The following is a 16,676-nucleotide window of genomic DNA, read 5'->3' on the forward strand; positions in this document are numbered from 1 at the left end:
CAAGGCAGGCAAAAAATGAGTTAGGGATAAACATCATTAAGACCAAAAAGATAAAAAACAAGATGGCACCGAAAGTGCAAGTGGCATATAATCACAGTAGTTATGGAATGTCTTTGAAGCAAAAAGAATTAGAGGCAGTAAAGGGATATATAAATCAAGTGCAGAGAGGCAGTAAGCTTTGAATGCAAGACCTAGAAGCTGAAGTAAACAGACTGAGTCAAAGAAAAGTAGATCATGAGAATGTTAGAGGGGAAAAGCTACTTAGCATAGAAATTCTGAAACACGAACAGAGGAAACACAGAAGGAAGTAATAAGAAGGATGTGACAGGATTTGAACAGGGAAGGAGTTCTGTTTTTGCCACAGTCAGAGAAGTCAATAGAAAACCCAGGTAAGAATACGCCAGTAACACAGGGGTGGAGATCAGAATGAAGGTGAGAACAGCTGAAGAAACATTAGATAAGAGAACCAGTTAAAGAATACAAAAAAAACCATGAGAGATCACTTGGAGAAAGTGTAGAGGAATGAAAGTCTCAGAATCAAGCACCAAGCTCTGCTTGTTTTCTTTTGAAAGGTGAAAATAGTCATGAAACTTATGAGGAAAGTCAAAATAAGAAAACAATACTGAAACCCGAGGAAACCAGTGTTGGAGTGTAGATGTGTCAAAGACAGCTGGGCATGTCAAGAAGCACAAGTTTGAAGAGAGACATAACTAGAATCGCACTGAAAATTCTTGTGGGGTAGCTTCACCGAATGTAACATTGAAAGGACTGATCTAGTCAACAGAACAGAATCAACTATAAAAACAAACACTCAATGATCAGAACTCAAGAGGACAGGGACAGATGGGAAAGAGTCAAGATAATGGCCATTCATGCTCTTTCAGAGGAACAGTGAGAAGGACTGCAGGCAAGAACAGCCAAAAAAAGGCAAAAATACAAGAATGGAGCCGTAGACAAAAGGATTTACAGAAGACATTAGTATAATCTTTCCTTTGTCAACTCTGGAACAGCTAAATAGTGGAGGACAAGCAAATCAGCTATGGAAATGGATGGAGAGACTAGGAAAAGAACAGCATACAATAGCATTAAGAAATAAAGGGGGGAAGTCATAAAAAAACATGCTAGACCAAACAGCACAGTGAGATGTAGAGGAAGAGGAGCAGAACTTGGAATGGTCAACTAGGTGCATGAGACATTCATTTCAATGAAATCCTATTGGAGTAAACAACCATGGTGAAGAAAGTAATTTTTTTTCTCTGAGCTGAACACAATTTTTCGCATTAGACTTGAAAAAATATACAAAACATCATCATCATATAGCAATAAAGTTGAAACTTTCCCCTGTACATATGTATAATACTGACAGACCTCACAATGGTTTCCCAAATCTTCTAAGTATGTTATGAAAAAGTCATTTGTGTTTAAGGAAAAAGGGAATTACTGTAAGAGCTTCATAATGGTACATGATGAAATAAATGTTAACTGGTTAAGAGAAAAATGCCAAACTCCAGTGCATTTGAGGCGATGGGGTGTCTACTCCCTTTCCAACCTGCTCAAACTTTTCTTTAAACTCTCACCTGGTGCTGTAGGCATGCGATTCACCATCTGGTTTGGCACACTGGCACGAATCATATTTGGATCAGGAAGAGGACCATCTATAGCATTGATGAAATAACATTGTTAATGAACTAAGACTGTTTTCATAAGACTTAGATTTACTGTCTTTTACTAAGGGAGGGAAATAGTTTTTATATCCACAAGCCCCAAAATTAATCAGTACTGGACAAAAATTCACAGTTGGTCCACTGCCTTGCCGGGGCTGGGATTCAGGGGACAGCCCTGCAGTGGCTGTACTCTTTTCCCTGGAACTATAAATGGCTGCGGGGGAAGAGCAGTCACGTTGTTAACAACTCCCCTGTGGGGTGCCACAGGGCACGATACTCTCCTCCACATTATTTTACATCTTTATGTGCCCTGTGGCCCAGCAGATCCAGTGTTTTGGGTTGGGTTGCCATCAGTATGCTGATGACATCCAGCTCTATCTCTTGATGGATGGCCCCCAACTGCCCCTCAGAAACATTTGCTAGATGTTTGGAAGTGGCGACTCTCTGGCTCAAGCAAAGCCGGCTGAGACACAGCCCTTGCAAGATGGAGGTCCGGTAGGAAATGCCCGGATAAGGAAGCGTGTTTACCCACTCTGGACAGTGTACAATTGGAGATCTCACATATGGCCAGGAGCCTGGGGGTGATTCTGGACGCGTCCCTTTCTATGGAACCACAGGTCACCAGAGTAGCCCAACCGGCATTTTTCCACCTACTCCAGGCGAGGCTGCTAGTGCTCCACCTGATCCAGGATCACCTAGCGACACTGAGCCCAGTGTACCTGAGGAACCATTTAACTTCCTATGCCCCACACAGGGCTCTGTGACAGGTAATAGGCTGGAGCTCCTGGAAGAGCTCAGAGCCCTGGCAGAGCTTGTAAAGTTCGACAGGGCCTGCAAGACAGAGCTCTTCTGTTAGACATTTGGTTGAGGCCAAGTGGAAAGTGGAAGATCTAGCCCCTCCTCCAATGTGCCCAAATATACCATCTCCCATGGAGTTATGGAAGTCGGGGGGTGGGGGGGGGAAGGGCTGGAAGGGAGAACTGTTATGAGGGTAGTTGGGGATGTTAGAATTGCTTTTATTGTAAAGGTTGTTTTATAACTATGACATTTATAACTATGACTGCTGTAAGCTGGCAGGCTGGGAGCAGCAGCCTAGAAATGGAATTAATGAACAATATATAACTAAACTAACTTCAAAGCCCATTCATAAGAATGGGCTTTGAGAGCCCCCCCCCCCCCCGGCATGATGAGGTGGCGAGGCTGGACCCCCCACCCAGCCCCATGATATGGCGGGTTCCTTGGGGGCCTGGAAGCACACCCGCAGCCTCACAGAGACCACGGGTGTGCTCCCAGGCCCCCCAGGAAGACATCCCAGGCCCCCTCCCCCCTGCGGCCTCTTACCTGGGGCCCTGGAGTGCAGAGACTCACAGATGTGCCAGCTGTAGCAGCCAGGCACAGCTGTGAGACAAGGGGTGAGGGCTGGGTGAGGGAGGACGGGAGCTGTAGGACCAGGGCCAATCAGGGTGCAGCTGGCTGCACCCTGATTGCCCCTGGAGAGGCCAGACCCTTCATCCCCCAAGGCTGTTTCACAATTATATAGAGGCACCAAATGGATAAGATAGTTGACTTAAAACTTTGTTGGTCATAAAGGTGGCACTGGGCTCAAACTTTGTGCTGTGACTTCAGACCAACATGGCTACCCATCTGGACTTGTTCATTTGCTTTTAACTGCTTAGGACTCCCAAAATATTCTATCTAGCAAACTGCCAATACATCAATGTGTTACACTATTCTAAACAACGCAGAATATCTACTTATTCTTACGTAATATCCTAGTATTAAAAAGGATTCAAAAGGCATGCAGATGCAACAGAGTATCAAAATGGGAATGACAAACTTTGTTGGGGGTTGATTCTGAATCTGATAAAAGTTAATGATTTCAGTTGATCTATTTCATTGGAGTTTCTTTTTACATGTGCTTAATGCTACTTTAAACTAAGTTAGGTCACACACTGAAAATAGGTAAAATAAAACCTTTTAATAAATTAAAACAAACCATAATCCATTCCAATACCAACATTCAACAAAGGACAATACAAGCTTAGAAAATGAACTCTCCAGAAAAAAAAGGGAGTTCTTACTGTGAATTCCTTTTCTCGGCAGAGGCAGGATGGCATTCAGTATTATCACTCACATCAGAGAAGGTGGAAAGAATAGTTTTTAGGGAACAAAATCTACTGTCACTTAAACTTAACATTCCAGCTTGAACAAGTCAATGGCTAAGCATAATGGAAGTTCTAGGAAGCCCTACTCCCCCAAAAAGTAGCTTGCCATCTGGAAGAGTGGATCAATAACCTCAAAATATCATAGTGGTGGGCTGAATGCTCTCATGCCTCTTCTGAGAAAAGGAATTCATGTTTTCTCTAAAATATGCAGGCTTTCCATATCTTTTGGGATTAAGAGCACAGTATTCATGCAGGCTTTCCTATTACTCCTCAAGATGGTATTTATGGCAGCTACCTAACATTTCAGTATACTGGCACTGAAACTCTAGTCTAAACCTTCATGCAGAAACCAAGGACCAAATAGACATCTATGCAAGTTGGAGACTTTCCAGATTAATGTATCACCCAAGGAATATTTTCCAGGTAGTTCAGAATCCTATAGGTAGAATGAAGCAACCCTGACAACACTGGATCCAAATACCAGCATTCCTTCAGCCATATTGGGAGTCCTCACTCACTGGAAGCAACCAATGATTAGGAACCAACGCTTATAGTTTAATTGCCAGACCATCTGACACTTACTTGCTGTCATCCCAGGTTGCGGCTGCCCCATGGGTCCTTGATTCATAGGGGCTGGTGGCATTCCAGGGGCATTCGGTATCATACTCTGCCTCTGCAGTCTGGTCCTCCTCTTTTCTTCTAGTTCCTTCTGGATCTTATAAATCTTCTCTGCTAGTAAATGGTAATACTCTGCCTGCAATGGGAGAAGAATTAAAGAGGTATATGTTAAGAATACCTGATGAAGTGTATTTCTGTTCAAATTTTTATTTTTTATTTGATTTATTACTTCAATTTATTGACCGCCACTCCCAAAGGTTCGTGGCGGTTCACATATGTCCAACTAAAACCCCATAAAAACCCAATTAAAAACCTGTCAAACCCCATTAAAAGGACTATGGGAACAACAATAGTCATCAACAACAGGTAAGATGGCAGTACCTTCAACCCCCCAAAGCAGGAGAACTTCTATAGGGTAGGTAACTTTTTTGGACCAAGTAGCAAACAAAGCATGTTGGTAAATGAGAAGAGGTGTCAGCAGTAGTGACAGCTTTTGCTCTCCTCAGAAGCAACAGCACCTCATGTCTAATTGGCATCTTCCTCCAATTACCACAGAGTTTAAGCCAGGCTTTCTCAACCGGGGTTTCACGACAGTCCTGGAAGGGTTTCCCTAATGGATAGGAGTTACTTTTTAATGTTTTTTTAATTGTTAAATATTTATTGTGTAATATGACCCTATTTGGTCATGCAAACCTACCCACCCCCATCTCAGAATGGCCAACGATGGGCCTGGAGGGGAAGAGAAGGGGCCCCAGGTGGGTGGGTACCCAGCTATGCGTCCCAACCACATTCTGCACAATCGTGCCACTTTTTGAGTTTCTCGAAGCCTGAAGAATATTTCAGGGGTTTCTCAACAGTAAAAAAAGTTGAGAACCAATTTTTCACCTTTTCCTCACCTTGCTTGGTACCACATTACCTCAACTTGGTACCACATTACCTCAACTAAAGCAGTTTAGAACAAGCTGGCTCTTTTGCACATAAGAGTATTTTGGTCATGCAGATCATTGCAACCGGCCTTATAAATAGCTAAAAACTTCCTACAATTTAGTGGTATTACTGAATAAATCGTTTCAACCCATTTGTTTCATATGTGTGAATTACAATTCAGGGGTAGTCAACCTGTGGTCCTCCAGATGTCCATGGACTACAATTCCCATGAGCCCCTGCCAGCAAATGCTGGCAGGGGCTCATGGGAATTGTAGTCCATGGACATCTGGAGGACCACAGGTTGACTACCCCTGTTGTAATTTGTTTTATACAAGTTAAAATGAAATGAAAAAGAATACTACTTTATTTTTTTCAGCAACAGATGAACAGGCCTGACACTGAGGCCAAGTATTTAGAAATCCATATTGAAGGAGGTACTGTGATATCAGAAAATGATAGTGCTTAGCTGCTGTGTAATACTGGGAAATGAATTGTCACATCTGGGCTCAGCTCCAAACACAGAATCACTTTCGCACAAATGTTTTAATTAAATTTAATATCCTTACACATAGCAGAAACATAATTTCTTCTACAAATCTCGACAACTCACCCTGCTATTTGCTGATTCATACATGTCCCCTTCCACTTTCCGAGCATAGGAGACAAGATTAGCCATGCGCCTATCTTTTAGCGCCGCAGGGTCAGGCGTTGGAAATATGGCTTGTACTCTGCAGGAAAAGAATCAGCAACTGTTTAAATATTTCCTCCTAAATACCTAGACCCAAAAATCTAATGTCCCTTAACTGTTATCAATTTATAAGCCAAATAAAATCCCCTTCCCTCCTGATTGGGAAAGATCACAACAGATTATGTGAAAATGTTTGCGGTCGTCCCTCCACAACCATGAGGGGTCCCTTAAAAACAAGTAGTGGAAGATCCCGTGAGCAAAACTCTTTCCTTATAACAAACCACCATTGTCTAATGAATCGATTTGCACTTATTACAGAGAAATGGCAATGCTCTGGATTTTCATAGACAATACAAGAATAGAAGGGTGGGACATAGTGAAAAACCAGAATAATAGCCAAATTAGAGGACACTGGGATGCCTGCATGGAAGCATAAACTAGTTGAATCCAGCATAGTAAATTGACACACAAGGAGTCTTCAATCTTCAATACAATACCTGTTTAATAGTTTCCAATGCGTTTCTGGAGCATCTTAGAAGCTTTGAATAGCTGTTTGTGAAACTGCTCTCTTAAGCCACTATACTGGCTATTAAAAATGTAGACTATAGACAAATACATATCAAACTAATATGCTTAGAGGAAGAAGTCTCACAGAAACACCCTTTTGATCCTTCAGTCTTATAAATATAGCTGTCTATGGTAATGCATCTGGGTAGAGCTATGAGGTTCATTATGTTTTATTACATATTGTATCTTGCACTTAACTTCTGTTCAGCACTGGAGAATCTGACTGGTTTTGGTTTTATCCTGCTGGAAAATTGATTACTACCTCAGATGAGGTCCAATCAGCTAAGCAACTCTGAAGAACTTTCTAGCATATTTTTTGAGGGGATGGGGTGAAGGGAGATATTTAAACGTTTCAAGGACATCTCTTAACTCTTTCAGTTATTTTGTTCCTGAAAGACTGAACCATCATACAGCAATCAAATACGTACAGTTTATGAACAAGATGATTTCGGAGGTCCTGAGTAATATCTTCATGCCATGGTTTCCGAATTCCAATGCCAGATGGATGTGTTGCTGTTGGCATGGCCCCCAGACTGGCAACATTAGCACTTTCATTCATCATGGGACTGAGAGAAATAGAACAGATGCTTAGCAGAAACTCAAAAAGTACCACTAGAACTTATCTACAGGCAGCACAAGGTATTGGGTATAGACATGGGCAACCCTTAAATTCATTTAAGGGGTTCAATCCAAGAGTATTTATTTCAATACTGTATACTTTCAGGGAATTAAGAGAACCATAATATAGTTCTAGTGTCTCCTGTTATGTGCCCTTGGAGTTAAATGAGAACAAACTTCTAAACCAGAGCTCTAAAACATTTAATAAAATAATTAATGCTAGCTGTACTTCAAACTACTGAAAAAATATAGAACTACTATACAAATGTACACAATTGAATTTTACTTTCCAAGAAGCATATCTGAGCTGCTTACTCCTTAGCTGTTTTAATTACACTGCCTCCTTAGCCCATTGCACAGTGGTTATGTTCAAATTTCTGCAGTTTCAATGCCTAACTAGTTTCACTCTTCTCTGTACCTGCTAGTTTCCTTGGGAAAAATGTTGTTTTTTACAATTTAAACAGAGATCCTCAAGCCATATTCAGGATTCTGTTCATTCTGTGATTCATGAAAAGTTCAGAATCCAACACTCAGGGACTTTAATCTTTCATTTTCATACTGATATGAAGATAAAATTTTCAGATAGCCAATTTCTCATGAAAGCTGTGGTCAGACTGGGTTCAATAAGATTAACAGTGTTGGGGAGCTAGTGCACCAGTGTTGTTAGATCTTAGTCCCAAAAGCAGAATTATGGAATAAGCAGGTTTGCTTTAATGTGTATAATTTATACAGGATGTAACAATTTTCCATGACAGCATGGGCACAGCATTATATATATCGTACCACTAAACTGTGGTATCTCACAAACTGTGTGTATATGAGAAATCACTTCACATATATTTAAATGCCAATACATTCCAGGAGATTACTGAACTAACTATTCAATAACATGTGGGTCAACTGAGATAAATGAACACCTATTTTTAAAAAATTAGGTTCTAATGACTGCTTTACCTACAGGAAAAGGAGCCATCAGGTACACATGCAGCCCTCAGCAAAAAGAAAACAGATTTCATATAATGAACAAAATAAGTAAATTATACTGTGCTTGGATACTAAACCTAAAGATCATATTAAATACAATGTTCTTGGATTGAAGACAGCTGGGAAACAATGAAAATACTTGAGTCCAAAGTTGATCTTTAATAAAGAAATGATGGTCACTTTAAAACAGTTCATTTCTTTTTTTAAGCCTTCAATTGCTTTTATTTCAACTATATTACAGAGACCATACAATTACAGAGATGACAAAAAGAGTTTCTGACTTTTAACGTTTAAGAATCCCTAGTCATTTCATAGTCCTCTTGCATAAATACCAATATACAGTCAGTCTTTTCTCATTAATCATCATAACCTATAGTCATCTCAGTACCAGCATACTTTCTACTAATATAGTTAACCCCTAATTTCCATTCATTTTAATATCCTTAATTGGTTTATCATTTACATATTTTATCAGTTTTGCCATCTGAGCCACTTATAATACTTTGCCATTCAAAATCTCCAGAGATTTCCATTTTTTTGCCCAAACAATTCTTATTTCTATTCACAAAGCTCAGAATATACGATTCTGTTTTCATGCCAAAAACTGGCTTTTGTTGCTGTTGGGGTATATACCTTTTGATGAATTCTTTGTACAACACATATAATCAAAAAGTTATGAACCATATAAACAACTTACTTTTGCGAATTCATAGCTGAATGTAACATTGAGTCAGAAAGCAGACTTTGAGCCTGGACCCCAACACCTCCATTCACTCCCATAGGATTAGCATCTGGATTGGGGGGGAAAATCAATAAACTATGCTTGACTACACATTCTTTGTACTAGGTAACAAGTGTCCTGAGCAGCCGCAGCACTCCTTCAGGTGCTCTGAAACAGTGAATTTATTCTGTTTTGTCCACATACCACAAATTTTCAAATTTCCCACAAGATTACAGGTTACATAACTTTCTAGGTTCAAGCCCTAACAATTCACCATACTTCCATTTTTCTGCACTTTAATTCAGCATCTTCAAATCCCTGAAATGGCAGGGATTACTAGAGAAATACCTTTTACCAAAATCAGTAGAAGACAACACCCTCCCTCTACTTGTGCAGTTACTCATGGAGACTGGGAGAAAAGTTTTTAATGATTCCATCGACCTGCCAGAGGGCCAGTCCTGCCTCCATTTCCCCTTCCCAATCTACCCCAATCTTGAACATAGTAGAGCATGATGGAATCTTGATAAGAGTTTTTTGTATGAAGCCTATCATCATTATAACCCTACTTCACCCAAAGAATGCTCATCTTTAGTAATACATAACCATGTATCATCATAAGCATTTTCCAACTTACTTGCAGGATTCATGGGACGGAGTCCCTGGGGTGACTGTCCTTGTTGCTGGCTTTTCACTTGAGCCTGTGGCTGCGTCTGCATCTGGTTCCCTTGATATGTCAATCCAAGGGCAGCATATGCCCGCTCAATAGAGCTGGGGTCAATCTGGTTGGTAGTGTTAATGTTGGGGGTTGTCTGCTGTCCCACTCCTACAGAACCAGAATTTCCAAGTCCTACTGCAGCACCACCTAATAATGCTGAAGTGAATGAAAACATTATTAAGAGGAGTGGCAATATGTGCTAAAAGCAGCTCTTGCCTACATAAAACGTGGGTCAAAAAGCACTCAAGCATCTCTCCCACATGCCTAGATCCAATTCCATCAATGGAACCTCCAGACAGATAGCAGGAAGCTGTCAGGCACCCCTCCATGTTACTTAAATTCAGCTCTCATGGGGATTCTCTCCAATGAATGTATATACTGAATTTAGGTATTGGAATTTTACCCCCGCAAGACACTATGAGAGTAAATTTTTGGTAAAACAGCACTAAATATCAAACTAAGATATTTCACTGAATTACTCTGTGTGACTTAAATCTCATGTCGAATTTCTACAGATGGAAGGATTTCCATTCACAGAGTGATTACTTCTTGGGTTTTCTCCTCCTGCCCAAAATTTCCCTTGAAATGCTGCTCTTGGGGGGGATCCCCTAGGACAGTGTTCCCCAACCTTTTTATCACCAGGGACCGGTCAACGCTTGACAATTTTACTGAGGCCCGGGGGGATAGTCTTTTGCTGAGGGACGTCACCGCTGCCTGAGCCCCTGCTCCACTTTCTTTCCCATCAGCGCCCCTGACTTCCCGCCTCCCACTGGGGGGGGGGGGGCTCTTGCCAGCAGCAGCTGCGCAGTGCCATGCTGAGGAGGAGCCCCAGCCATGGCGGCCGCGGGAGAGTATGAAAAATGAGCCAGCAGCAGTCAGGGCAGCCCCCGAGGCAGCAGCTGGGCAGGAGGACAAGGAGGAGCCACGGCCCAGTACCGACTGATTCACGGACCGGCACCGGTCCCCGGACCGGGGGTTGGGGACCATTGCTCTAGGAAAACAATGCAAGGGAATGAAGTCTGCGGAGGGAGGGAGGAATGGCAAAATTTCCCCATCCCTCTTGTGAGCATAGGAATTTTATGTGGAATCCAAAACACAGACTAAATCAGTGAAATTTCTCACTTATTTACAGTAATTTTATCCTTGTTTTACCCATATATTCTTAAAGCAGTTCACAGGTTACAATAAAAACACATTGAACTACCTCATCTCAACAGCAGCATAAAACAATGCTCTGAAAGATTAAATTTAACTCCCAAACATAAAATAAGCTAGTCTTCACCCACTGTGAAAGGAGGCAAGTAAGAGAGAAACATGTGCCTCAAAGAGAAAATTCCACCACACTGGGATAACCCAATGAAACAGTTCTTGCTCCTGATAGATGCCAATCATGTATCTGGGATGGTATGATGGGCAGGGGTAATCAGATCACTTTGTGATCAGAAACATATGCAGGGTAGAATTATCTAAAGTTAATATAGTAGACAGTTGTTGTTGTGACCTTAAAAGCCAAGGAAAAATACATCTAATACTGAACAAAAGGGCAAGAGGGTGAAGGAGGGATAAAGATCTTTCAGAATTTGGGGGTGCTGCTGGATCATGGCTTACAGTATGTTGCTGAGGTTTCTTCTGTGGCACATAGCACATTTTATCAGCTTTGGCTAATATGCGAACTATGTCCCTTTCTTGAAAAGTTAGAAATGGCCACCGTGATCTTTCCTCTGATCCCAACCTGGTCAGATTACCATAACTGCTTTACATGGGGCTGCCTTTGAAAAATGTTTTAAACTTCAGTTGATTCAAAATACGATAGCCAGATTATTGTTGGGGGCTGGAAAAAGGTGTTGGATCCCTGTGTTGAAAGATCTGTGCTACTTGCCCATCTGCTTCTGAAAACTTTCAAAGTGCTGGTTCTACCCTTAAAGCCCTAAATAACTTGGTGCCATGGTACCTGAATGACTGCCTCCCTCCATACCACCTAGCCCACTAGTTAATTTCTTCTGCCCTGCTTTCTCTGCCCCTGTGTTCAAAAGTTAGGCAGGTATCAACCAGTTTCAGGGCTTTTTCAGTGATTAATTCTGTCTTTAAAACATCCTCCTTTCTGAGGCTCATCTGAAATCTACCGTACTTTCTGCTGCCCCATGCCTTGGCTTTTTTAATGAGGTTAGCTCAGTTTTTAAAGGCTTTTTTATTGTCTTGCTTGCCACCTGAAACAGGTGGCTTGTGGTATAAAAATTGTCTAAGTAATACAGAATGGAAGGAGCAGTTTTTTAGAACAGCTATCAAAGGACTGAAAACTTTCAATTCTCAAATGACCAGTTACTGGTTGGGATCAGTCCTGTGATCAATACAGGAATCACTGCACTCTCTCATGAACTTGATCTGCTCTCATAGACATGAGCAATTCACTAAGCTCAATTTGCTACATTTCTGTACATAACTATCTGCGACCATAAAAAATAATGGGAATAAATCCACAACTGAAGGTCTAATACAGTGGCCACAAGCTTACATGAAAAAGGCAGGATTAAGGGCAGATGTGTGTATATACATGGATGCATTGCCCCACCCCATAATCTGAGGTGAAAACAGAGAGAATATCCAGCGCAACACTAGACACAGCTACAGAGTTGTAAAGAACTAAATTCTGAAAAAAATTATACTAACTTTTGAAACGCGGCAGGTGTTTTTATAAATGCAGTTCAAACACAAAGCATTTGGTCCCATGATTTTTGAAAATCTTTCACCCTGACCAAGGCATGGATGACAACAGGAAGATAGAGCAGTAGAGCAATGCAAGGCTGCAGTACAGATGTGGATGTGTCTACCTTCCTTACCACTTTTTAAAGCATTCTGGACAAGCACACGTGGAGGCAGCTTGTCCTAAAACTGCTAGATAGGCACCTTCTATCATTGTTAAAAGTCTGGTAGGACTGACTGCCTGACCAACAGCCAACAACAACAGCTTTTCCACTAATTAAAAAAGACAAAAATGAAAAATACTAAGCCACCATGGCTGTTTCCTATCAAGAGCAGCAGGATATTGAACCAACCAAGTTAATCGCTCCTTCTTGCCTAATGATAATACAGGGTATCACTTCTAAGCAGTTGTGACTACAGTTCATGGTCTATGTACACAAGTAGGTTCCTGTCATAAGGCTGGAGAGGAAGAGAAGAACAGAAAGTCCATGTCCACCAGGCACACTTATCACTGACTTTTGCACAAGACTGATGATCCACCAGCCTTCCTGGTACTCATCCCTGAAAAGTTCCAGCTATTTTGCTAGAAAAAGTAATCAGAAAAGAAAGGACTGCTTACACTGTTGATTTCTTTTGTCTCCAGCATTCTTAAGAGGGAGACACACAGGACAATCATGCCGTGTACAGTTCTTCCAGTGCGATATGATTTGTCGAGAAGATGCACAGTGAGGCACTAAATAAAAATGGTAAAAGATCCATTTTGTAACATGCTTCTTTTAAATCGCTCAGTTCCTTCAAGTTACTTATACAAACATTTCTCCTTAGTATATATATATTTAATAAGATAAATGCTCTTAAAACATACATGGGAACCATTTTAACACAGGAGTGCAAGTTTAACTTGAACATTTTTGATACAGGACTGGGAGAATCCTAAGCCAAATAATGTGTAGCTAATGCTGAGAATAAGAATAAGAGCCTCTTGTGGCGCAGAGTGGTAAGGCAGCAGACATGCTGTCTGAAGCTCTGACCATAAGGTTGGGAGTTCAATCCCAGCAGCCGGCTCAAGGTTGACTCAGCCTTCCATCCTTCCGAGGTCGGTAAAATGAGTACCCAGTTTGCTGGGGGGTAAACGGTAATGACTGGGGAAGGCACTGGCAAGTCACCCCGTATTGTCTGCCATGAAAACGCTAGAGGGTGTCACCCCAAGGGTCAGACATGACTCGGTGCTTGCACAGGGGATACCTTTACCTTTACCTTTAATGCTGAGAAATAATGCTACCTGATCCCAAGATTGTTCACTTGAGATCTACTCTTCAAAGAGATCTACCCTTCAATGTATTCCTACAGGTTCCATAACCATTTATTTAAGAACCCTGCTAGCTTCAGGAACCCGAACCATTGCAACCAGTCCTGACAGATTACTGGGACATGCTCAGGATGTCTTAAGTACCAGTTTCATCCAAATACAAAACAGCTAAAACATGGTGCTTTTCTTGATAGCTGACTCTTATTTCATAGCGGATGCATGTTACAATTACTAGAACTGCAATGTACCTTTATTTCTGAAAAAAACTACCACCAGTCCCTTTATTATCCCTACAGTTTCAAACAATTTTAGCTTCCTATTGCAAGACAAGGTTTCTCAAGATGTTCAATCAGTGGTCTAAACAGAGAAAAGTAGATTGGTTTACTTACCCTGGCAAGATTTTCCCGCCTGGCAATGTGTCATATGGTTGAGAACATTCTTCATGGTACGACAGTGTGGAAGGTTACACTGTCGCACCTCACCATTTGCTTGCTCCCTCCGCTGACATTTATGAGCATGCAAGAGGAGAACAAGTTGCTGCTGAATGAGTTTGCGCTTCTCTGGGTCTGCTGTAGGTGCTCCTGATCCCATGCCTTGGGGCGCAGTTGACACCATCCCAGTCTGCTGAACTGGAGGAGTTTGCTGTTGACCCTACAGAGGAGAAAACAAACGGATATACAATACAATATGGTTTTCTGAAAGACAACAAACCAAAGAAAAAACAATTCTTGTAATTTGAAATTTCATACTTAAACCTTAAACTACCTACTAGATGCCTACTGGATGGGGGATACGCTTCTAGATAACACTGTGTGTGAACGAAAACTTGGGGTACTTGTGTATTGTAAGCTAAACATGAGCAGGCAGTGTGATGCAGCGGTAAAAAAGGCAAATGCCATTTTGGGCTGTATCAACAGGGGCATCACATCAAAATCACAAGATGTCATAGTCCCATTGTATACGGCACTGGTCAGACCACACCTGGAGTACTGTGTGCAGTTCTGGAGGCCTCACTTCAAGAAGGACATAGATAAAATTGACCAGTGGTCTTACCTGTGAGGGGTCCTTCTCCCCAGAGGTATAAAATGAAGGATGGCAAATGAATCTCTTGTAGCTGATGGAAGCTAGAATTGACCTTGGGAACAAAGGTCGGATCCAGTCGAAGAGAAACCTTATCCTTATGGAATGTGCAGAGCTTTGGATTGGATGAAAGGGCCCCCAGCTCCCCAACTCTTCTGACCGAAGTAACTGCGACTAAGAATAACACCTTCATTCGAAGAAATTTCAAACCAATTTCAGCAATCGGCTCAAAGGGATGCTTAGTCAGAGCGTTCAGAACCAGGTTGAGCTTCCAGGTAGGGAATCTATGGCGTACCGGAGGCCCTAGCACCGACGCTCCTTTTAGGAACTGGATTATGTGAGGATGTTGTGACAGGCTCTTTCCCTTAATTGTTTGAATAACGGTGGCTATCGCTGTGACTTGTTTCCGCAAAGTAGCCGTCCTGAGACCTTGACCAATCCCATCTTGGAGGAAGGCCAGAATATCACCTAAGGTTGGTGAGTATGAGGAAACCTTTTTTCTTCTGCACCAACCCCTGAATACTCTCCATGTGTACTCGTAGATGCGATTTGTGGAAGCCCTTCTCGCCGCCAGGATGGTATTGGTGACCTTTGTGTCATATCCCTTCTTCACATAGCGCTCCCTCTCAGCTTCCAAGCGGCTAGGTGGTACCATCCGGGATCCGGATGCCAGACAGGACCCTGCTGCAGTAGGTCCAGAACTGAAGGAAGATGAAAGGGATCGGTAATCGCCATTTGTAAGATTGTGGAAAACCACGGTCTTCTTGGCCATACTGGAGCCACAAGGATCAAATCTGCACTGAGTGCTCTTATCCTCCTTAGAAGCTGTGGAATTACCAGTACAGGCGGGAAGGCATAAAGGAGTCTGTCTAGCCAAGGAGAAGTCAAGGCGTCCGTTGCCTCCGCTTGTTGATGAAGGTATCGGGAGAAAAACCACAGAACCTGGTGGTTTAGATGGGATGCAAAAAGATCCACTATGGGGACACCAAACCTGTCTGTGATGTTCAGAAACACCGACTTCTTGAGCATCCATTCCGTCTCTGAAAGAGTAGATCTGCTTAGCCAGTCCACCAAGCAGTTCTCCACCCTTCGAATATGCTCTGCTCGAAGCGACAGCAGATGGCGTTCTGCAAAGTGAAAGACCTTCAGAGCTTCCTTGTGCATCTGTATGGAATGAGAGCCCCCCTGATGATTTATATATGCACGTGTGGCAATGTTGTCCGTCCGTATTAAAACACCCTTGTTTTGCAAACAGGGCTTTAATCTTGAAAGAGTCAAAAATACCGCCCTCATTTCCAAGACATTTATGGGAAGGTGACTCTTGTGAGGTGACCACAAACCCTGTACCAGGTCGCTCTTGGTTGTGGCGCCCCACCCACTGAGGCTTGCACCCGTGAAGACCTCCACCTCCCGCAACAGAATACATTTCTTCCCTTTGGAGAGATTGTCTGCTTGGGTCCACCACCTGAGGCTGTCCTTCACCCGAGTGGGCAACTGTAATGTCATATGCTTCTTGTGAATGATGCTCATGTTATGGGGATGCAAGAAGGCTTGTAGCTCCCTTGAGTGAAGCCTGGTCCATTGGACCATATCCAGACATGAAATACATAGACCCATCAATCTCGCCAGTGTCATGAGTAGGGAACAATCTTCGTTGATGACCTGTGTTGCTAGATCTTGGAGTTTCTGAATCCTCTTCTCCGTGTTGAAGAGTGCCCCTTTCTGAGTGTCTATCAGTACCCTAGATGCTCCATCCTCTAAGATAGTGACAGAGAGCTCTTTTGAAAATTGATTATGAACCCGAACTTCTGGAGGGTTTCTACCACTAGGGTAGTGTTGGTGATGGCCACATCCTGTGATGGGGACCTGATCAGCAGGTCGTCTAGATACGGGTGCACATGCACCTTGAGGTTCCTCAGA

The 16,676-nt window shown here is 42.3% G+C and overlaps 1 protein-coding gene across 3 annotated transcripts in view; it reads right to left on the reverse strand.

The window, feature by feature from the left end:
• The window catches only part of EP300 (EP300 lysine acetyltransferase), a 92,731-nt gene that overhangs the window by 25,895 nt on the left and 50,160 nt on the right, over positions 1 to 16,676 (reverse strand). For all 3 annotated transcript variants that reach the window (XM_077339390.1, XM_077339389.1, XM_077339391.1), the window contains 8 exons: positions 14,066 to 14,327; positions 12,987 to 13,100; positions 9,587 to 9,823; positions 8,929 to 9,022; positions 7,058 to 7,195; positions 5,985 to 6,102; positions 4,412 to 4,583; positions 1,578 to 1,655 (listed from right to left, as the gene is read on the reverse strand). In XM_077339390.1, the coding sequence (XP_077195505.1) occupies positions 1,578 to 1,655; positions 4,412 to 4,583; positions 5,985 to 6,102; positions 7,058 to 7,195; positions 8,929 to 9,022; positions 9,587 to 9,823; positions 12,987 to 13,100; positions 14,066 to 14,327 (1,213 nt within the window). The remainder of the gene's footprint in view (positions 1 to 1,577; positions 1,656 to 4,411; positions 4,584 to 5,984; positions 6,103 to 7,057; positions 7,196 to 8,928; positions 9,023 to 9,586; positions 9,824 to 12,986; positions 13,101 to 14,065; positions 14,328 to 16,676) is intronic.

This window comes from Paroedura picta, chromosome 5, assembly GCF_049243985.1.
Source record: "Paroedura picta isolate Pp20150507F chromosome 5, Ppicta_v3.0, whole genome shotgun sequence".
In the NCBI taxonomy this organism is placed as follows: Eukaryota; Metazoa; Chordata; class Lepidosauria; order Squamata; family Gekkonidae; genus Paroedura; species Paroedura picta.